Source organism: Terrapene carolina, unplaced genomic scaffold (assembly GCF_002925995.2).
Source record: "Terrapene carolina triunguis isolate 2854851 unplaced genomic scaffold, T_m_triunguis-2.0 Scaffold53, whole genome shotgun sequence".
Lineage (NCBI taxonomy): Eukaryota > Metazoa > Chordata > Testudines > Emydidae > Terrapene > Terrapene triunguis.
In genome coordinates this window covers 19,262,700-19,285,397 of record NW_020664404.1, presented here as the reverse complement: position 1 = coordinate 19,285,397, position 22,698 = coordinate 19,262,700, and the positions used below count along the sequence as shown (strand labels likewise).

At 40.2% G+C, this 22,698-nt stretch overlaps 1 protein-coding gene across 2 annotated transcripts in view; it reads left to right on the top strand.

Annotated features, from left to right (window-relative positions):
* Positions 1–12,697, top strand: part of RNF152 (ring finger protein 152) — a 50,037-nt gene extending 37,340 nt beyond the window's left edge. For both annotated transcript variants that reach the window (XM_024203513.3, XM_024203521.2), the window contains one exon: positions 11,428–12,697. In XM_024203513.3, the coding sequence (XP_024059281.1) occupies positions 11,600–12,211 (612 nt within the window). In that variant the 5' untranslated portion in view covers positions 11,428–11,599 and the 3' untranslated portion in view covers positions 12,212–12,697. The remainder of the gene's footprint in view (positions 1–11,427) is intronic.
* The last annotated feature ends 10,001 nt before the right edge of the window (positions 12,698–22,698 follow it).

The window sequence follows — 22,698 nt, the reverse complement described above, 5'->3', positions numbered from 1 at the left end:
ATGATCCCATCTAATGTGATTATCAGCTGGGTAGGGGAAAATGTATTTCTTTTGTGCCCCTAGTCCTATTGCTTCATTTCCCATCAGTTGAAGAAAACAAATTCACCAGAATAACGGCATTAACCTAACTGTTTAGTTGTGTGGGTCCTAGAATCACTTCCTCAGGAAATCATGCTTTGTGTGTGTGAAACCAAGTGCAGTAGTCTAAGTTGACAGGAAAACAGAGTAGAATTGCCACAATTAAAACTCTCATTTGAAAGGCATTGTTTCCTTAGGTACCTGTGAAATTGCAGCATCCTAGGCCCCGTGCAGCGTTGAATCCCCTTTTTTGCTCCATTGTTTGGGCTTATTTGCAGGTAGGATTTGACCTAGTTTTAGTATAAGTCATTCAATAACCCCAGAGCTGGAAAATTCTCTTATGTATTAGACTGACTGTCTCATAAATTAATTCAAACTGATTCCAGCTCAACCACCCACTGACCTATATTGGTGAGGTACGTGTGTGTCGTAGATTTATTTTAAATTAGATCTCTCTCTTTTAGATTTATTGCGGTAAGTAAGTAAGTAAAATACCAAAATCTGTGTGTGTGTGTGTGTGTGTGAGAGAGAGAGAGAGAGGGAGCGTGCACATTTAATTAAGTTTCTCTTCTGGTATCAGTAAGACTCCGTCAATGTCAGATGAAGCACAGAGCTCTAATGGGAGAAGGAACTCTGTCATCTAACTAATAAGGTTCTCTCTAAAGCACAGGTGAGAGAGGGTGCTTTACTTGTGGGTATCTCTTTTTCTTGTTCTTGAAACAATAGGGAGTCTTGCAGTAAACAGCCATCGTGCTTTCAGTGCTACAGCATTCTCATGGTGTAAATTAAAAGCCCCTTGAAGAAGATATTGCATTGGAATCAAAAGCTGTAACTTAGAGCACAAAATAACCAAATCCTACAGTCCTTATTCAGACAAATCTCCGACTGCAGGACTGTGGCAGTATATTTGGAACAGCTTCCAAATATTTCTTACTGGTCACCTACTCCTGATGTCTTGAACAAAAACTACTTCTAATGGTTGTGGAATAAATTCACTCCCTTCCACTCCCAATCATTCCTATTAAAATTAACCAGAAGTATCCAGTGAATTTCTGATTCTGTGGTGGAGATGATTTATTTTCTTCTCTCCTGTGTTTTTAGAGTGATTAGGACATAATTAAGACAAGACAACAAAGGACAGAGAAGGATAATAAAACTGTATGGGTTTACTTAGAGCTGGCTGAAAAATTCAATATCCATCCTGAGTGAAATTGCAAGGGTTTGAGGTTTTGTTTTGTTTTGAATTGGAACAAAACCCCAGACCTCGGAATTTTACACACAAGGAAATATTCCAATTTGGCAACATACTGGTGCCACTGCTACCTGTCCTAGGGCTCCATCTGCCCGTGCTGCTCCTGTGGGGAAGGAAGCCCCAAGTCTGATGGTGGGAAGGGCTGTTGAGGAGCCTGGGAACCCAAGCTGCCAAGGAGCTGGGAGCCTGGGAATTGGGGCTCCCCAGCAGTCCACCAGGCTGCTGAGAAGCTTAGTGAGTGAACTGGCAGGGAACCTGCCTGTTTTCTATTGGAAATTCCTCAGAATTTGCATGCTCTCGTGGAATGTTTTGATTTGGATACACTGACATTTTCTGACAATATTTTGTCTGACAATTTCCATCCAGCTCTAATTGTGGTGTTTTGACTCAACGGGAATAAGCATATCAATGTTTTGGTGAACAGGAACATAACAGGTGTCTAGTACGGTTGCTGTTGGAATAGTGCTGATTACTCTCAGTGACGGCTAACTCTTGGAACCCGGGAATGTGAACATTTTGAGAGTTTCTCTAGGTTTGCAGATAATAGGCAGGAGGAAAAAGGTCAGTGAGGCAAGTAGAAAAATTTGCATCATGTAACTGTAGCTGTAAACTTCAGAGTCTGTTTTTGTCTCACTTTTTCTCCACAAGGGAAACTTCTAGGCCCGGATCTTGGGCTGTGTCTGAGCTACACTTTCAAGCTACCCTCATGCCCCTGGCCGCTGTTACTGGCGTAAAGTAGAGCAACTTCAAAGAGCTTTACACTGGCTGGGATAGACATTCCGTCCATGCCCCCTTTTTCCTGGCCATGCCTACTATTCTGGTCAGCTTCCACTCCAGTCACCCCATGCCGGGGGAAATTTTTTGCATATTTGCCAAAATTTCTTCAGCACCAGTCAGCTGGAGCAAAAGCCAGGCTGTAGCTAGGCCTTAGAAATGTCCAATCTCGTGTACAGTTTCAGTGGGCTTGGTTTTCCACTACCTTTCACTTGCAAAGTCATATACACTTGTGGAAATTGGGCCAGATCCTCAACTTGTTTAAACTGTCATAGCTCAATTGAAGTCAATAGAGCTCTGACAATTAAACAGCTGAGAATCTGACCTCTTGGGTGTAAAATGACACCAAATCAGAGTAGCATCATTTTGCGTCCTCTTTATACTCACTCTACACACGTGTGAATAACTATGCAGAGCGGGAGGATCTCAGGTGTGGGCTTGAGTGATCTGGAGGGAGGAACCCTGGGAGTAGCCAAGTCTCGGGACAAGGTATGATGAACTTTATTGTCTCATTGTTAATTTATTTGCTCATAAAACCAAACCACAGGATTCTGTATCATGTGAATTGTGTTTTAGGGCAGGTTTTGTAAAGTACCAGCTCGCAGGCTCACACTGACTTCAAAGTCAATGGGAAAGTTCATGTGTGCATTGGAAGCAATGGAAAAGCCCCTGTGTGCTATATGGGTTCCCTGTCAGCTGGGGTCTCCCCCATGCTCGGGGAATCTTGTGGTTGAGAAAATCCATCTGCTTCCAGCTTTTTTGTGCTTCCAGATTACAACTCAGAATCTGGCCCAAAGATTCTATTTGTAACTTTGCCACCTTTGTCTGAGACATGGTTCATGAATTGAAGGATGGTGGTGTGGGAACGGCATTGGACTCAGATTCAAGAAATCTGGGTTGCATTTGTTACTACTGCAGGTTTACTATGTGACCTTGAGCAAATTGACTCTTTTCTTTGTGCCTCCATTCCCTGGATGTTGAAGGGGATAATATGCACTAACGAAGGTGCTGGGAGGAATAAATTCATTAATGTTTGTGATGCTCTCAGTTACTTAGTTACATAAATAAGATCTGAGGAAATCAGATAGTAAACACCGGGTATGCACAACAACAGCAAAGCTAGAATATAAAATTATTTGAAACTTGCACAAATGTGAAAACATTGCCAAACTTTTTAATATATAATTTCCCCATCTTTGCTAAATTGAAGAGACTCCAGCAGACACTTCCTTTCATATCTGAGGGCAGATGATTCTAGCAATTAGTTCCCCTGTTGAGAAAGGGCTGTTCCCCCATATCTGCTTTCTAGCCTTAGGGCACCTGAAATTAATGGAACTCTCTTCGTCATAAATCATACATACTCTGTAATGCTTTCAAAGAATGCTTAATGTGTTTGGGGAGTTTACATAATGAACCTTCCTTGATAAAGGTGAACTGCTATAATACACTCCCTTGCTAAAAGTTTGATGTTAACCTTGCTGTATGGTATATATGTGCATGCATAAATTTGTCCAAAGTTTGAAGCTGTCAGTGGCATATCAATGTCCATAAATCAGCCTTTGAAATGTGTTGTTATATTTAATCTTCTGCATACTGTATTTCATTATACAAGTATTTTTTTAAATTTATTTTTCAAAGATTTTAAAGTTTATATAATTTAGAACCTTGAAGTGTGCATGAAAATAATTCTTAACTGTAGGCCTGAGCCAAAATCCGTTGAAAAAATCAATGGAAAACTCTCCTTGACTTCAGTGGCCCAATATAATTGATACCATACTTACGTGACAGGATTATTATGTTAACAGGCAAATAAATACTATTGTATTCTCCATTGATTGACCAAATCTCATTGCACACACTAGACTCTCTTTATTTTTTTGCAGTGGGCCCAAAGATCCACCTGATCCTGTTGCTGGGGTCAGTTCTGGCCAGTTTAACTAGGGTTCTTGCAGATCTTTCACTTCAGTAAACCTAATTTTGTTCTGATCTGCCATTCCTTTTCCATGTTCTCTTATCAAGTTCCTCCAGATGTACTGCACTAGCTGCAACATACGCCTTATGAATTCTACCTCTATCTTTTGCAATACCATCCCACACTGCAACTGGCTGCAAAAAGAGCAGGAAATGCCAGTCCCTCCTTATTGCTTGTCTGGAAACAGGAATTTGGCACCTTATCATTTCTAACTTCCTGTTGACCCAAGGAATGAGAGTCTGGAGACCAGCCTGGGTCTCTGACATCGCACTAGCTGAGCAGATGTCAAGCCTGGCAAACTGCAATTATTTATTGTAGCATCTTTAGAGCTCTGCCTTTCCATTGCTCTCTAATCACACATCCTTTCTCAAATCTTAAAAACTGTTACCTATTCCAGATAACAGCCTGAATTCTTGGTGTGTGTGTGTGTGTGTGTGGGGGGGGGTCTGTCACATTCTCAGCCATCCATTCTTTCATTTCACTTTGATCTACCATTGCAGGATTCATCCGCTTTACATATTCCGCTCTGGTTCTCATCTGCTTCTGCACCTTTCTGACACTTCTGTTTTGGTGCTTGTGGATTTTCATACCCCGTTAGTTTTTATTAATATTACTAGTTGTCTCTCAGCCCTGCAGAGCTTGCTGTCAGATCTGCACCATTCAGGGTTATTAATCATAATTCCAGTTGCTTCTGTCTCTGTCTGATTTCACTGTCATGTTTCCCCTCTCCTTCAGAGTCCGATGGATACCTCTGACAGTCTTTACTGGCTCTTCTCTGTCAGCAACTTTTTCTTGGCTGTCACTCGATAATCAGAGCAACTAATGGTAAAACAACATTTCTGACTGATGCTGAAGTCAGCAATGCCCTCATATGAGACCTGACTGGCTCCACAGGCTGTGCAAACCTGGGAAGAGTCCAGCCTGACTAACCTTTGGACCAGCTGTTCATTTTGGATAACTCAGCACCTTTTGCCTGATTTAGGAAGCATGTTGATCACAAACTCTAAGGAGTTCATTTAGATAGATAGTAATCCCAGGCCAAAGAAGCTCTCAGTTGGAACACTAACTCTTGACACATTCATTAAACTGAAATGGTACATAAATGTTGTAAGATCTCATGTGATTTACCTTCTGTCCTCACCAACACACAGTGAGCCAAACGGGTGGTAGCTGTTTCCCTATTTAATTCTGACTACAGGTGATGACTTTTTAAAATTGAGCTGTGGCAGAATGAATGAGTGTTGTGGGGCTTCAGTATATTTTGAGGTAAAATTACTCATTTTGCTGCCATTATGTCAAATGTTGCACCTCCAAAATGATGTCAGGAACTCTGCTGCAGTAGAGACCAAGGGGTTAGATGACAGAGGCTAATATTTAACCCATTCTTAGATGTTCCTAAGCAATCTTCACCTGGAATTAGACTAACTGCATGTTCCAGCTGGCCTGATCACATTTTGAGGCCTTCGGGGAAAGGAAGCTGTTTTTTGTTTGGATCAGCACCACAAACGCTTACTGACCCTCTGAGCCGCAAACGACAGAAGAATCTTCAGAAAAAGTCTGCAATCTTCAGAAGAAGGTTGAAAGCTGGGGAGCACCTGCTGGGGCTCAGGGATTCTGCCCTGCTCCTTCTGAAGCCCTGAGCCCAGGGACCCCCTCCACTTGGGTCAGAAGCCCCTACCCCACCACCCTGCTGCAAGGCAGAGGTCCCGAGCTCCCCCCACACCCCAGTCTGGTAGGTGGAGAGTGGGGGGGAATGTGGGAGGCTCCATGATCTGCACTTTAACCATATAAGAGCCACATGTGGCTTGCGAGCCACAGTTTGGCCACCCCGCTATATCCATATAATGTGTGTGGCTATAAATAAGATGACATTTAAAGACACATGCGCAGAAGTGACCATTTCCAGGGTTACGCTCTACCTATAATAGAGATTATTTTATTATTTTATCAGTAGAAAATCTCCTGCAAATGAAGTCACCCCTACTTCTTTCATTAGTCTTTACACAGTATGTTGTACAACTGGTGAGCCTAGAGTTACAGTTCTATAAGGGTTTCCATTCTATCCCACTCTCTTTAAATTGCTCATAACTTTCCAAAACTTTCACACCTTTTGGGATGAAAATTTCTTAGCCTAGTTTCTGCCTGAAGGTGACTTTTATTTTGTTGTTAAGTTCTGAATTCTCCACCCGTTTCTATGCTTGCAGCGACCTAAATACTATACAGAGACACTGGGTCAGATATAAAACGCTGAGTCACTGAGTTGATAGTACTTGTAGATACGACTACAGTACTGGACAGGGATAGAGGATCAGAGATAAGGGGCTTGATTCATATCTCATTGAAATCAGTATAAATTGGGTTTAACTCCAGTAATGTCAATGGAGATACACTGGTATAAGTGAGTGCCAAATAGGGTCAAAGATGTTTTGTGGATCTTCACCAATTAATTTCATGACTTCCAAAAATTTGGGGGCTAGAACCTTAGTGTGGCAATATTGACTTATACCAGCTGAGTTTCTGGGCTTTCATAGCTTCAACGTTCTCATGTTGTTGGTTGTTGTTGTTGTGTTTGTTTGTTTATTTGTTTTAATGGATATCTGTGTATAACCTGGACTGTACCTTTAACTTTTTTATCTCAGAGCTAGCTCCTGTACCATATTAAAACAGACTACACTCCCCCATGCACCCACACTCTTAAGATCTGCCCAAAGAATTCACTCAAGTTTATTTTTATGAGTTTGAAAGTTTTTACTTAGGGCTTGGCTACACTGGCGCTTTACAGAGCTGCAACTTTCTCGCTCGGGTGTGAAAAAACCCTAACCCTGTAAGCTAATCCCCTTGGGGGAGGTGGAGTACCGCGACCACACTCGCACTTCAAAGCGCTGCTGCGGGAGCGCTCCCATGGCAGCGCTTTGAAGTTTTGAGTGTAGCCACGGCCTTATTCTACCCATTTCCCCCATGATTGGTCAGATTGTACTTGGTTCTTACACAGGTGTGCCAGTTTGGGGGAGGGGAGAGGAGGGAAAGGACACAGGTAAGTCTGTGGCCTATGTGAGGACAAGACAGACTTCCAGTCCATGAGCCCCATGGGTGATTATGACTCCCTCTTTTATGCATTGGCCGGTGGATGTGAGCAAGCCGCAGTCTATGAAGGGGCAGCTGCCTCTGCCTTGCCTGCACTCATTCTTCCTTGAGCAGAATGCCTCCTGGGGCTGTCCCTTACGGTCACGCCTGAGAGCTGTACGGTTTGACGTGTAGCTGCTTTGTGAAGTATTTCTTGCACGTACAAACATTTTCATTACGACCAATGTGCCCAATTTTGAAAAGCAAATCTATTTTTTTTTTAACCATTGGAACGCAGGTGTCACTTTCTGTGATCATCACTTTGGTTCCACAAGATATATATATATATATTTTTGGGCCAGTTCTGCTCTTGGTTGTTTTGGTGTCGATATAATCACTGAGAGGTTAGTAAGGCACATTGTGAGCCAGACCTGCAGCTGGTGTAAATTGGTGGGGTTCCACTGACTTCAGTGGAGTGGTATCAATCTGTGACAACTGAGGATGTGGCCCACTGCACACATTTTGTCTTTTGATGTATCAGGTATTGGCCACTGCCAGAGGCAGGATACAGGAATGGATGGCCCTATGGCCTAATCCAGTATTGCAATCCCATATTTCCTTCCTTTGTTTCCATCATCTCTGGGATAGTAACTATAATGTCACATGTTAAATGCGTCTGACGAAGTGGATGTTCACCCACGAAAGCTTATGCTCCAATACGTCTGTTAGTCTATAAGGTGCCACAGGACTCTTTGTTGCTTTTTACATGTTAAATAGGGTATTGTGACCAGTTGTATGAACTGGAAAGAGAAGGGGGGAGAAAATGTTATGAAAAGGAAAAATTCTCCTCACAGCTACAAACCTTGGCTGATAATTCAGTCTTGGGAAACTACTATAGGAAAAACACAAACATCACTGTGCAAGTGTGTTTAATTATTGTCATTTACCCATTAGTACTGACTAGGAAATACTTTTATTTAAAAGTTGTCTCCACAAACATATGCAAACTGACGCCTTTAAAGAATATTCTTAAATACAGTTGAGTGGGCAGGGACAGAAAGGTATAACTAACTTGTCAAACTAACTTGTCACCCTTTTGTATGAGATTAATGTTTATTGATAAAGGTAATAGTGTTGATGTAATATATTTAGTCTTCTGTTAAGCATTTGACTTGGTACTGCATGACAGTTTGATTAAAAACCCCTAGAATGATATAAAATTAACATGGCACATATTAAATGGATTAACACCTGACTAACTGACACGTCTCAAAACATAATGGTAAACAGGTAGTTATTACTGAGCGGGTGTGATGCTAGTGGGGTCCCATAGGGATCAGTAAGTGGCCCTATGCTATATAATATTTTTATCAGTGACCTTGGGGAAACCAAAATCATCATTGAAAGTTTGCAAGTGACACAAAGATTGGGGGAGTGGTAAGTAATGAAGAGGACAGTCACTGATACAGAAAGAACTGGATAGATTGGTAAACTTGGATAGATTGGTAACTTGGATGCAAGCAAACAATACGCATTTTAGTACTCCCAAATGGAGGGACAGAAAATATAGGCCATACTATAGAATTGGGGACTCTATGCTGGGAAGCAGTGACTCTGAAAATGATATGGGCATCATGGTGGATAATCAGCTGAACAGAGCTTCCAGTGCAATGCTCAAGTAGGAGTAGAAGTTATTTTACATCTGTGTTTGGCAGTGGGGTGACTGCTACTGGAATACTGGGTCCAGTTCTGGTGTCCACAATTCAAGAAGGATGCTGATAAATTCGAGTGGGTTCAGAGAAAAGCCATGAGAATTATTAAAGGATTGTAAAACATTCTTTATAGTGATAGACACAAAGAACTAATCTATTAGTTTAAGAAAAAGAAGGGTAAGAGTTGACTTGATCACAGTTTATAAGTACCTACATGGGAAATAAAAATTGGAAAATGGGCTCTTCAATCTAGCAGAGAAAGGCATAGCAAGATTGAATGGCTGGAGCTGAAGCTAGACAAATTCAGACTGGAAATAAGGTGTAGTTATTTAACAGTGAGGGTAATTAGCCATTGGAGCATCTTACTGAGGGCTGTGGTGGATTCTCTATCACTGGCAATTTTAAAATCAAGAATGGATGTTTTTCTAAAAGACATGCTCTAGTTCAAATAGGAATTAAATCAGAGAAGTCAGAGGGCCTGTATTATATAGTAGGTTACATGCTCACAGTGGTCCCTTTGGGATTAAATCTATGAAAAATATAATGTCCCCACCCCAGGCCTCACAAACCCTGCAAAATCATAGGCAAACAAAACAAAAACCCCATGGCACAATAGTGAAGGAAACAAATGATCTTTAATGTACTGAACTAAGAAATAGGTGGAAACTTGAAAGAATCATCTTGGAAAATAAATAGAACAGTACAATTATTCATGCTGGAGAACAGTATTAATAAATATTTGTTCTTTAATATGTTAATATAATGCATTAGTATATCACTATACACAACTTAACGGCTTTTTGCCATCCTTGGGTCATATACTGCTTGCAGTCTTGAGCTTAATTTCCATTGATGTTATTGGGCTAAATTTTCAAAGGAAAGCACCCCAGCTCTGCCCACAAAGTATTCTTGTAGCTATACAAAGAGTTAATGTTACTGAAAAGCCGGTAGTTCCCGTTTATTTGCACACAAATATGCATTTCTCAGTTGGGATGCTTTCTTGGGTGCCCAGGAGTCAGAATCACCTTGTTATCCCCCTGCCTCAATGAGAGGAAGATTTGCTCATGCTTAACTGGGTGTCCACTCCCTGACACCACCAGTCTATTAGCCACCCAAACAATCTCCTGAGGGCTCTTTCAGCTCTTGCTTTGCCTTGCAAGGTTAATCAGAGGTGCAGAAAAATCCCTTTTGAAGTGTTCCCCTGTAGAGTCCAGACCCAGTCACTGGAAACTCACAGAAATTACCATCTAAGCTGTCCCCAGAGAAATAGTGCACACATCAGCTTGTTTGATTCAACTGAATGAATATCAGCTCCAATATAACATCACAGCACTGAGGTGTGTTTATAGTGAAAACAATCATAAGTTTATTATCAAAGGCTAAGATTTAAGAGAAAGTGAATAAGGACAATGATGAAAACACAAATGGTTACATATAAAACAAAAGTATAACATGTTTCTTAGATTCTAAACTTAACTATATCAGGCTAAAACCTCTGTCTAAAGTAGTTCATCTCACCTAAAGCAATTCCCCAGCTTCTTCAGCCAACCTGGCTGGGATCCCTCATTTCTGCAATGCATACAGAAAGCGCTGTCCTTTCTGCTTCCTCATTGAAGGATAACAAAATGTCCCCCCACCCCACCATATACTCCAGAATTCATTGTGTTGCTCGCAGAGTCAGGATGATCCCCTGTGGTTCATTCCCTGGTGTGCTGGCTCCATGTTGTATGCAAAATGCGGCTCGCTTTGTTGGCTTACAATGCGTAATCTACCGAGGGAGATACATCTCTTTGTCTGGCAAAAACCTGTTTGCCTACTCAGCCTGGGACACAGTCTCTAAAATATATTTTCAGTACATACACACACAACTCCTTAAATATCATCTGTAAGTACATCTCACAATGATTATGAGTATCAATATGACATAAGCTTTTATTAGAAACCTCACTTGACCCTTTTTCAGTAAGTGCTATGAAAGCAAAGTGTTAGGTGTAGTGAGTTTGTCAGGCCTGTCAAGAGTTACTGTAACAGAACAATGATCCCTTTGTCAGTTGGCATCGAGGGTTTTTAGGGTCACACCAATGAAGTTAGTTGTTTGCTCATTCATGCATATGTTTTATTGGCATAACTTAGATGCCTAGAAAAACTTATTCTTTTTAAGCATTTGCATTACTTATCTCATGTACAGACTTAGTAGTGGATGGAAATAGCTAAAAATTCTTAAGGGTTTAAAGGCTTAAATGGAAATGATTATTAAGGTTCAGAAATATTTGGGAAATTCTAAAAATGTGTTAAGTGAAAAATGGGCTAAGGGCCAGGGTTCAGACTCTAGTCTCCATTTTTGCGGGCATAACTGCCATTGCAAAATTGTGTTGGTAGTTACATGTAGCTACAAAAATGGAAGCCCAGTAAAGACTGACCTGAAAATTTGGCTCTAAAAAAAGACACTAGTTATTAATCATTTTAAGAGGTGCAGATTCTATTCTCCTGCATTTTAAAATCTGCTTTTTTCCCCTCTGCATTTTGTTTGGTCTTCCCAATTAACCTGGTTCATTTGAATTTTCTGTTTTGCTCAGATACCAAAAGATTAAAGTCAGATGCTCGTCTACAAACTGCCTAACCATTGTCCTTCACTGGCGAGATAAAAGGAAGAAGTCACGGAAAGAGAGGAACTACACCAGGCTTCAGATTTTGGACTATACGGCAAGACTCTGTAAGATACTCGGTGTTTTCTCCATTAGGGCTACAATGGAGACACTGTCCCAGGACTCTTTGCTGGAATGTCAAATTTGTTTCAATTATTACAGCCCCCGACGGAGGCCCAAGTTGCTGGACTGTAAGCATACCTGCTGTTCTGTTTGCCTTCAGCAGATGAGGACAAGCCAGAAGGACCTGAGATGTCCCTGGTGCCGAGGTATCACTAAACTGCCACCGGGATTTTCTGTATCCCAGCTGCCTGATGACCCAGAGGTGATTGCTGTGATTGCAATTCCCCATACTTCAGAGCACACCCCAGTCTTCATCAAACTTCCTAGCAATGGGTGCTACATGTTGCCCTTGCCCATCTCCAAGGAGAGAGCGCTGTTGCCAGGAGACATTGGCTGTCGCCTCCTGCCAGGTAGTCAGCAAAAGTCTGTCACTGTGATGACAATCCCAACCGAGCAGCAGCCCCTGCAAGGAGGGATCCCGCAGGAAGTCGGAGAGGAGGAGCAAGACAGGAGGGGCGTTGTGAAAAGCTCCACCTGGTCAGGTGTTTGCACTGTGATCTTGGTGGCGTGCGTCTTGGTCTTCCTCCTTGGTATTGTCCTCCACAATATGTCTTGCATTTCCAAGCGTTTCACTGTGATTTCCTGCGGCTGAAAAGGGTCTGCTCCCAGAATACTCTGATGGGATAATTTAGGGGTTGGGAAGGTGGTGGTGATGACAGGCTCGAGTGAGATGATGCACTGCAACATTGACCAATTACTACAGAATGCTTGATACCGGACAGCTGTTTGACTGTCTGAAGGCAATCCTAAAAGGTGAAATGTGAGACCTCTCAGCAGAGTACAGAGAAAATCATAATGAGCATCTGATGGTAACTGCATTGAGGAAGACTGCATGTGTCACCATCCTCATTGATCAAATGGACTGTAACTTCTAATGATTTTTATCATGTTATGAGACTAAAGACATCTACTTAGCTGGTTATACTGTAAAAGTATATGATATGATCACTCTGTCTTTAAATGCAGTAGATTAAACTCAAAATGCTATATGTATAAGTAGAATTAAACATGAGAATCAGTGTAAGACTCAGTAAAGATATTCCAATGCCAGTCCATACATATTTTTTTTAATGGGGGAGTGAAGGGGAACTGTAAAAAAAAAAAATTCATTTAGTTGGTAAGGCTTTTTATATATTTTAAATTGCACATTAATTAAAATAAGTTAGAAAGTTGCATAATAGTTTTTAAAAGGAAACATTTTACAAGCGATTGTATTTCGTATGTGATGTGTGTTTTGTCATATACTTTCATTTTGTTTCCACCTGTAGTGAAGTGTCCTTTCCAAGTGTTTTGTTAAAGCAAGATCCAAGCAGAGGAGCAATAAAGTGAACAAATAGGGCTACCTAAAAGTGCAGCCAAAAGCCTGCGGTGTAAGCCCTGTCATGAAGTATAGCTTTGAAGTGTAAACACTGGACATGCTGTTTCACCTCTGGTCTGTCAGGCAGGCTTCTCAAGGCTCTGGTCTCCCTGGGGATTAGTGAAGGGATGGGTCACAGAAGTGCTGGACATGCTTCCTGCAAGGACTGGATAGCAAATTGATTTTTAGACTATGGGACCAGCCTTGCCTCCATGTTCAGTCATAGTTGCAGCTGTGTCATTATTGACAGTAACTCTATGGATGCCTAGATGACTGAACAGAAATTGAGGTCTCATTGTACCAAGCATTGTACAAATATCTCAGCTCAAAGGGTTCATGCTCTACAAAGATAAGACAGACCAATGATGGGAAACAGGTTGAGCGGGGAAAGGGACTTGCCCAAGGTCACAGATCAGGTCAGTGGCAGGACTGGGAACAAAACCCAGAGCTCTTGAGTCCAAGACTAGTGCTTGATCCACTGGACCATGCTGCCTCTCCTAACCCCCTGAGTCACACTGGTGTAAAACCTGTGTGAGATCATAATCAGGCCCCGTGCCTCCTTTCAGTGATATAAACCTTGTTACTCTTAGGGCCAAATGTGAAACTTCCAAGAGGAAATGATCTATCTCTTACTGCATGTTGACATTACAAAGCCCCCGTGACTGCAATTCATTGTTCATAAAGGGCCAGATTAGGATACTTATGATAACACCTCACTTAACAAGAAAGTTCATCACCTTTTGTGGGACTTCTTGCGGAGTAAGGTATTCAGCATGAGTAAGGGTATCAGAATCTGGCTGAAAGTCTGGATTTGTTTGATTTTTTTTTTTTTTTTTTTAAGGGTCAGAGTGGGACTTGGGGCAGAAAAAAACTATTGGTTTGCCTGATTTGTATTGCTAGTATGAAGAATGGACAATTACACAGGTGTAAGCACAGTGAACAATGACCTCTAATCTATTACTAATATGCTTTCTAATAGTTAATTTGAGATGGTTCAATCCTATGTAATAACACTGGAGAACCTTGTTCCAACTGAGTTAGGCACATAAAAGAAGTCAGTGGTGTTGCACCAGTGCAACTGAGGAAAAATTGGCTCATTATGAACATCATTCTCATTCAAAAATAAAATACAGAGCACATATCTTCCTTAGTGGTAGATTCTCTCTTCTCTCTCCCGCTTTATGTCTGTTCTCTAAAGAATGGCATATATATGCCTGAGTGTTAAATTAGTATATGTAAGGTTACGCGTGAAGATAAAGTTCCTGGTGCACTGTGCCTGCTTTTATCTACTGTCATTTGTGGGGGCATAACAAAGAAAATACCCCAGAGGTGACACATTTGTTACCTCCTTTTTTCCACTAAGAAGAGCACATGTAGAACCATATTCAATATGCAGAGAACCTGGTTTACAAACGCTTATTATAAACATTCTGCACCTAGACTTCAGTGAAAGTGGGGTGTAATAGGAAGGAATATTAATTCCAAACGCATGCGGTATTAAAATTGTTAATCTGTATCATCGTCTTGTAAGGAAAACTCTATTTACATCCATGTTACATGTTAGCATGTAACGGAGCTGTAACCCGCTAATATTTCTGCCTTCAGAAGACTCCATGCTAGTATACAGTTAGAGGACATACTGCTCTACTGCCTCGCCCCTTGTAATCATCTACCCTCGCGGCACGTGAGGGGGGTGTGGGCGTGAAATGCTACCAGATCAGAATGGTGGCACTTGACACCAATTTTGCACTCACTGAGCACAAGCATAAATGGCTAGACAAGATGCAAGACAGTGGAGTAAAAGGCCCCGTGAGTACAATGCTAATAATATTAACATTGGAATGATCATAAAATGCCTAACTGAAGCTCTTGACAAAGCAGGTTCTCTTGATCTTTTCAAATAATGTCTCTCATAAAAGGTGCTGGTTTTCCTTCCCCACACGAAGAGTGTAGTTGGAAGGATAAATCAGAAATTAGGTTAAAATGCTACACTGCATAACACATTACACAACAGGCAAATATGGGGTTTAATCTGGTATTAATGATGTAGGCATCATCTGACTAGAACACCATACTGTATTACTTAACACAGTGCATTGTTTGGTTAGTGTGAGTTTCTTGTACTGTTCAGAGCCTGCTGAAATGCATGGCTGACCTAATTTCTGATTCTGATATTTGCCTGTTTTACAGTTTTTGTGTGAGTGCAATAAATAAAACCTCAAGATTTTTTGTGGGTTAACGCCTATTCAAAAATATAATTTTATGGGGGAAGTTTCTTCTTTGCTTTAGGCAGTGCGACTACCATTGAAATTTTGCAACCTTCATATCGTGTTAGATCACATAGCTTTATGCTGATGAGTGTAGAAATGAGCTGTAGTATATTGCAATGTACAGTGTTAGACCATTTCTCAAGTAGGTTGATATCCATACTTTAAAATGCAGTGTGATCTATTCCATTTTATATTTCTCAGTCCAAGACCTGGCATTCAGAAAGGAGACAGCTATCTATGGCTATGACTTTGCAAAATGTGCTAGAGAAATTATTCCCATGAAAAACATTTAAACTCACATAATATCCCAGTTCTGCACCAATTTCATGCCAAAATGATCAACTCCTGGGTAGGTTCTTAATCCTTGTATATCAGCGACTCTTTTGATCACTTCTCAGTTCTTGAAAAAGGAAGACAAACTTTTATTTTTTTATGGCATAAGTACTAGTCGAGCAAACATTATTTATACTAAATCTTGCCTGAAGTTATTTATGCACCTGCATTTTTGGACAAATTACCGTTTATGAAGGTTTATTATTTGTTTGTTTAACGGAGAGTACAGCTTCTTTTATTTTAAAGGTCTCAGCTTCCGTTTTGAGCTTGTGCTTTGCTGGGAGTCAGAAATAGGATTCACTTTGTGAAAGTTTGTTCAGTGAATTTTACAAATTCAAAATATGCAATTTTGGTATGTGCGATTTTTTTTTAGAAAATTGTGTATTAAGTGATCTTGCTTAGACGATATGGAAAGAAGCATGGTAGTTTTGTAAACAGGGAGCAATCGTGAGTCTAAAGTTTCATCTTTATTAATGAAGGTTGGTATGAATAAAATATTAGCAGGAATAGAATGAATACATCAAGTGAGTTATGGTTTCTCTAGTCCTTCACCTTAAAATGAACAGCACAGTGAGTAACTCAGTGGAATTATTTTGTATTCACACTAGTGTAACCAAAACTAGCATTTGGCTGTGTTCCTCAAGACAAATTTTTTAAGTATGGGCTGTGGAAAGTTTTCAAAAGGGGTGTGTGTGTATGTGTGTGTGTTGGGGGGTAGTAGTTTTGTTGTTGTTGTTAAATAGTTGATTTTTGAGTAGAAATTACATCTGATGACCACAGAGCTACAAAGATTTTCTTTTCTGTTTCAAGTGATTTAAAATTTGTGAGTGAATTTATTCCTTACAAAAGTGAGATATTACTGGCATTAGCCTGAGCATGTATTGTGCAGGCAGGTATGCGTCACCTCCCTGCCCACCCCAATCATGCTAGTGCTCCTTAATCCAGATCAGCCAACCCCTATCCCCCGCTAGTGTTACAGGCAAGACTTTTCTTGAATGGAGATTATGCATGTAACAAATCCACTGCAAAATAAGCAAACACGGTGAGGATGAGATCAAACAATTTATTTTCACTTGTGACTGATACATGATTTGAATCTACTATAAGCCTACACTTTATCTGGATTTTTTTTGTGTTAATACCTATTGCACTAAGGTAACATTGTGACCTGTTCATCAGTGATTGGCCAGAATCAAAAATTCCAGATCTAAACACGCTTCTGTGAATTCAAGCTATATTACAACACAATAAGTCATACAGGAGACATCCATATGTCTAGTAAATACATTTAGTGGAATGCTTCCTCTTGCCAGCTGCCCAGAGTATGTGGTTTTAAATTTGGGGTTTTCTTTCTTTTTGGGGGGAATGCATGATGACAAATGAATCCAAACATCACCCAGGAGGCTATAAGGATTCATATACAGTTAAAGCAAAGACCTTTATGTTTGAGTATTTAGCAGAGCAAGATTCTACTGGAATGCTGCAATGGAATTACAGCATATTAATGACCTTTCCTTTCCTTTACACTGTCCTCAGACCTGACAGCTGGGATTGTTCTTCTTTCTTTCTCTCTGTCACGTTAACATTTTGCATGCCAGTATTGACCCAAGTCAAACTACACTGCTTGTTTCACGCTTCTCAAATTGAACGGCGTTAGCTGACATTTCTCAAACTGCCCTTAGCATCTTTAGCAAATGAGCACTTATGTGTTGTCTAAGCAGTTGAAATTCAAAGCCTTATAAATGTCCAGGGAATGGATTTTTACAGCATTAAATTAATGCTTCAGTAAATATCTCTTTATTTTAGATCTAAACATTAGGTAAATTTTCACTAAGCAGTCTCCTAAACACCAGAAGCAGGGATTAGAGAGGATTCACACACACACACACACACACATTAATATCACATTGAAGCCAATATGTATACAGGTAAAGTGAGGACTTATGTGTGCTCATGGGAACATGAGAGGGAGGAGGGTTTTGAAAGCTGAGGGGAGCGCGTGTACACACAGAGCGAGGCTCAGAAGACTATCTGTTACCTAGGATTGAGAGGATCATTAGTAACCAAGAATGGACGAATGCTGTATGGCTATATTGGGGGTGTTGTACACCCTGAGGCAGCTTCTTCATTGTGGAGGAGTCCACGCCTCTGCCTCAGTTCCTTGTGATAAGCTGCCTCTTAACCTGTGCCCTGGCTGCTGCCCCTAAACTCCCCCTCTCCCCAAACACTGGAGTTCTTGGATCCTGTTGGGAGTGCCCATCTTGTATCAATGCTGGAGTAGGTGCTGCATCCTGGCCTGGTGTTCAGGTGAGGAGCCATTGAACTGCTGCTTGCCTGGGGACTGTACAGAGGCTTCTGCCTGAGGTGGGATGAGAGGCCCTGAAATGAGCAGGGCTGGAAGGTTGGGTTTTGAGAGTTATTAAGGGTTTGTCAAATGAGCAAGACGAAAGGGTATTTGGGCTTGGATAGTGGCTCATGAAATTAGCAGGGAGCCGGAACTGTCATGAAGATGTCTTGAATTGCACTGATTGGGATGAAGAGATGTGGAGGAGGGGCAAAATTGAATGGAGGGATGATTAGGCAGTGGCTTGGAACTGGGTATTTGTGGTAAGTGGAGACATTTATCAGGCAAATTTGAGCTGAATTAGATTAGTTATTTCTGATGCCTGGGAGTTAGATGGTTTGTCATATCATAGCTCAAGAGTGGTTTGGCCAGGCAACTTGAAATTTTGGTTAATTCAGATCTTGGACCTCTTTGAGTTTTGAGGCTGAGTATTTTGGAAGTTAAGTTTTCTGCCTAATTAAGAAATTTGCAAAGTGCATGGGCTGTTCTAGGGTTCTGAGAAGTCCTTAAATCCTGGGAATAGCATGAGTTACAAGCTTCTATTGAAGGCCAAATGTATGGAAACAGATGGTCATGTCCCACTGCAAAAATAAACTTGACTGACACAATGGGCAAGAAAAGTCCAGAACAATGCCAGAAAGCTCTTTAGACATTCCATGTTAATGTCACTGTCACGCCTATTTGATTTAAGAAGTTGTTTAGTTGAAGACAAAGGCAGTATTGCTGTACTTCACATTTGTATGTAAGAAAAAAATAGGGTTATATAAGAGGGCTGGGTTTTTCTGTTTTGTTTTTCAAGTTGATGTAAATAAGGCAATTGAGAAAGTCGAGTAGTTACTTGCCCAAGAGTATTTACCTGCCTATTTTAAGAATTATAAAGCGTGTCTTATGTCATTGCATCAGTCTTGAAAATTTCCATCACCTATCCCCAGTTGCATGCACTGAATGGTTCTGAATTTCTGTGGTGGGACCCATTAAAGAGGGATCTGAATCTCGATCAATATCTGAGAACTTGTACAACTTGTCAGGTTGTTTGACTTCAGATTCAAATTTCACTTCTCAGTTCCAAATCTAAGTTGTATGTAGTCCCTAAAGAATTGGAAATTAATTGTCCTATTACTATGAATAACTAGATTCTGTTTATTTCATATCGCTAAGATCATGGGTCAGTTTTCAGTAACATACAAATGTTGTAGCTAGTCCTTTTACCTCTGTTGATGGAATAAATGTGATAAATTATTATTATTTTTTTTTTTGGTGAAAGTTTGTGGTTCCACTCCAGAGAAAGATTATATGGAATTTAAGAAAGTGAAGCTGATAGGTCGATGTTGGTTCATTTTTAAAATCAACTTGCCCCATAGTAGAAAGGCTCCGCTTTCCACTACAGGAAAGGAATGCCCAGTTCTCAAAGCATCTGAGCCAATCTACTGGCTGAACTGCTTATGTATAGTTTCACATTTAAATAATTTGGTATAATGGACATGAATGCTTCTCAAATTCTAAAATTTGCTTAAGAAATGTATTTCTTTAAACAGTTGGGCTCTGAGTCAGGAAAACATCCCTATTTGAGAAAGCTCTTATGCATTGAGTTAAGCCAGTCAAATGGACTTAGGCACATGCTTAAAATTCAGTACAGGCTTTAGTGCTTTTCTGCATAGGGATGGATTTAAGCATGGGCTTAGGTGCTTTCTTGAATCATGCTCAGTCTTTTGAATGATTTTCAAAAGCATACGAAAAGTAGCTTTGCTTTGAAGAAACTTTATTTTGCAACTTAAAAGTAGGATTAACAGGGAGATGCTTTTGTGACTGTAAATCCCATAGTACAGCTGTTTTCGAGTAGAACTGGTCGGAAATTTTCTGATGGGACATTTTTCTACAGGAAAATGCTGATTTGTCAAAATTAAAACATTTTGCAGGAACCTGTCTATTGGTTTCCGTCCAGCTTGCCTGCTTCATGGGGCTGCCGCAAAACCAGGACTCTGATAGCCCTAGGACCCCTGGTTTTTAGGCTTCCCCAGCTTCTTGATAGCCTGGGCAGCCCAGGAAACCTCACCAATTTTGTTTTGAGTAAGTCCAGATAGAATTTTTATTTATTTATTTTTTAAAACTAAAATCTCAGACTCCCCTGGATTCCATGCAAAACTTTGAAATCATGAGTTTTTGTTCTGATGCAGAACAGAATTTTTAAAAATGATTTTGGGGGTTTTTACCATCAAATGGGAATTCTGGGTTCCAACCAGCACTATTTGCAAACATTTGAATATAGAAGCTTGTACTAACATACCTAAAGATTTTTTATTTTCCTATAAGTTCTGTTTTTAATTGCCCACTATACACATCCTGTAGAGTGCTCAACTCACAAAAAAATCTTAAGTGACAAAAATAACAAAACCCTGGAGATTCTAATGACTTTTTCCTGCTGAGATGAGCTAAGGCACTTACTGAACCTATAGGTTGATATAGCTGAGTCACTGCTTAATTCTGATAGTTGCTAAACTAGTCAGATGCACTGAAGCTGCAAGTTTTTTGTTTTTTCCCATCTGGGTTAGACAAGACAAGACAAGCCTGCTGCATATCTGGATTTAGCAGGGAGATAAGGGCTGTAAAATGTGACTACTAGTGAGTGTAATATTGTGGTATACAAATTATTGCAACATTTAGTGTCTTTGGTCAGTTATCCAGGCAGGTCAAGTATCTTGTGGAATGCTGCCAAGATTAACAGATAATTTAAAAACAAAACAACCGGATACTGTCTGTATTTGTTGCTAGTGATGTTTGATCCATCTGGCTTTTTTTGGTTTGGGTCTTTCTGCTTGTCTCTTTCACAACAGAAACAGCACGCACAAAAAATATTCGCCCTCATTACATGAATGCAGTCTCTTCTCTCCTGTTCTGACCTGTATTTAGGCCCTGGATTTCTTTGTAAATTTGCCTCACTAATGATAAATTACCCATAAATAAGTGCCACACCTTTATGCTGCAGCATTTTGAATGATGATAAAGCTAAACAGTGGAAGTAGTGTACTACTGAACATGGAACCTCACCAACACACTTAAAAAGTTGTATTATTTTTATCAGTCTGCTATTTCCATCATCAGTCCCATCATCTATTTAAACAATAAATTGCAGTATTTCACCCTTAAAATTACCCCGATTTTTCTAAAAACAAACGAAAAGAAAACAAGATATTTTCATGTTTGATTTTTCAAAAATAACATAGTACAGGAGCTCTAATTTGAAAATGGACTGAATTTTTTTAAAGCTAGTGCTTCAGTGGTAAAAGTGTTGTAATTAATTTATTTTTGGGGGCGGGAAACAGAAATTCATGATTTGGATTTTCAGTCCTTGACTAGTTTCAGATGTATGTATGTGTGTGCTTCTGTTTGCAATACATCATAAATACTGTAACAGCTGGAAACTGTGACACAAAATCTTAATAAAATCTCACATGTTGCCAATTAAATTTAAAATGCTTATTGAAAGGTAGGAAAGTTTTTATGGCACAGGACAACTTAGCTTTTATTGACTTTGAGCCTTTGTAGTGATCTATGTGCTGTTAGTCCTGAGTCTCACCTGTGTCACATCAGCAATCAGGCCTTTTGCTTCATTAAGCCATTTGATGGGCTTAGCTAATGAGAATCTACATGCTATGTAATATATGTAAAGGAAGCTATAATTTTATAAATCTGCAATGAGTAGCCATCTATCAATAAAGATCAGCCAGGTTTAAATCTGTTAAACCTTTGCTTTAGTTTAGTGATCTGGATTTTGCCTGAGGAAAAGACATTTTATATAAATGACTTTATACTTAGACACTCAGGAAAGTGAACTAAGCTAAACTGAATTAAGGCCATTTAAATTCCAAATGAGTGTGTCCGCACAGCGGTTTAATGCAATTTATCCAATCCATTTTAAATTCACACCCATAGTTAATTTGGATTAATTTTCCTGAGTGTCCCTGTGTAGATAAGCCTTAATTCACTTCTACAGGATTTGGCCCAATTAGACTTTTTGCCTGTGTAAAACAAGCAGGATTTAGCCCATTGTCATACTTACGTGTGCTGAAATGAAGTATGAACTTGACTTACTACAATTTTTCCTCCTCTCTAGAATCAATCAATCTGTAAGGACATACTATAGGTTTTATCATAGCTGGGACAGTCAAATACATCTGTAATAACATCCTTGCAGTCTTATGCTTTGTTGCCTAGTGGTTACCATAAAAATTATTCCAGGGAAGCAGTTAAGAGAAATGTGAGAACCTTGCCATAAGCTTCCTCTTCCAGGTTTTCAAGTAGTTAGACCTATTCCTTATACCGCTATATTCCAAGAAATGAGGGACCACTTTCCTTTATACCAGTGGCTTTCAAACTTTTGTACTGACCCCCCCTTACAAATTAAAACACTTTTTATATATTTAACACCATTATAAATGCTGGAGGCAAAGCGGGGTTTGGTGTGGAGGTTGACAGCTCGCGACCCCCCATGTAATAACCTCACGGCCTCCTGAGGGGTCCCAACCCCCAGTTTGAGAACCCCTGCTTTATACATCTTCATGTGACATGGAAAAAGTAGCCCAGAAATAGGCTGAATACCTGTCAAATGCTGCTGCTTTTGCTGAGCAGTCTTAGGTTATTGTGCCGCTTACATAATGTTTTGCGGTGGCTTCTAACACCCCCTCCTTTTTTCCCCTCTTGGTTTAAATTGTTTTCTTCTTCAATGTCCAACAGGAAAAAGAGATACTAAGAAGAGTAAAGCTGTTCTTAATTCAGGT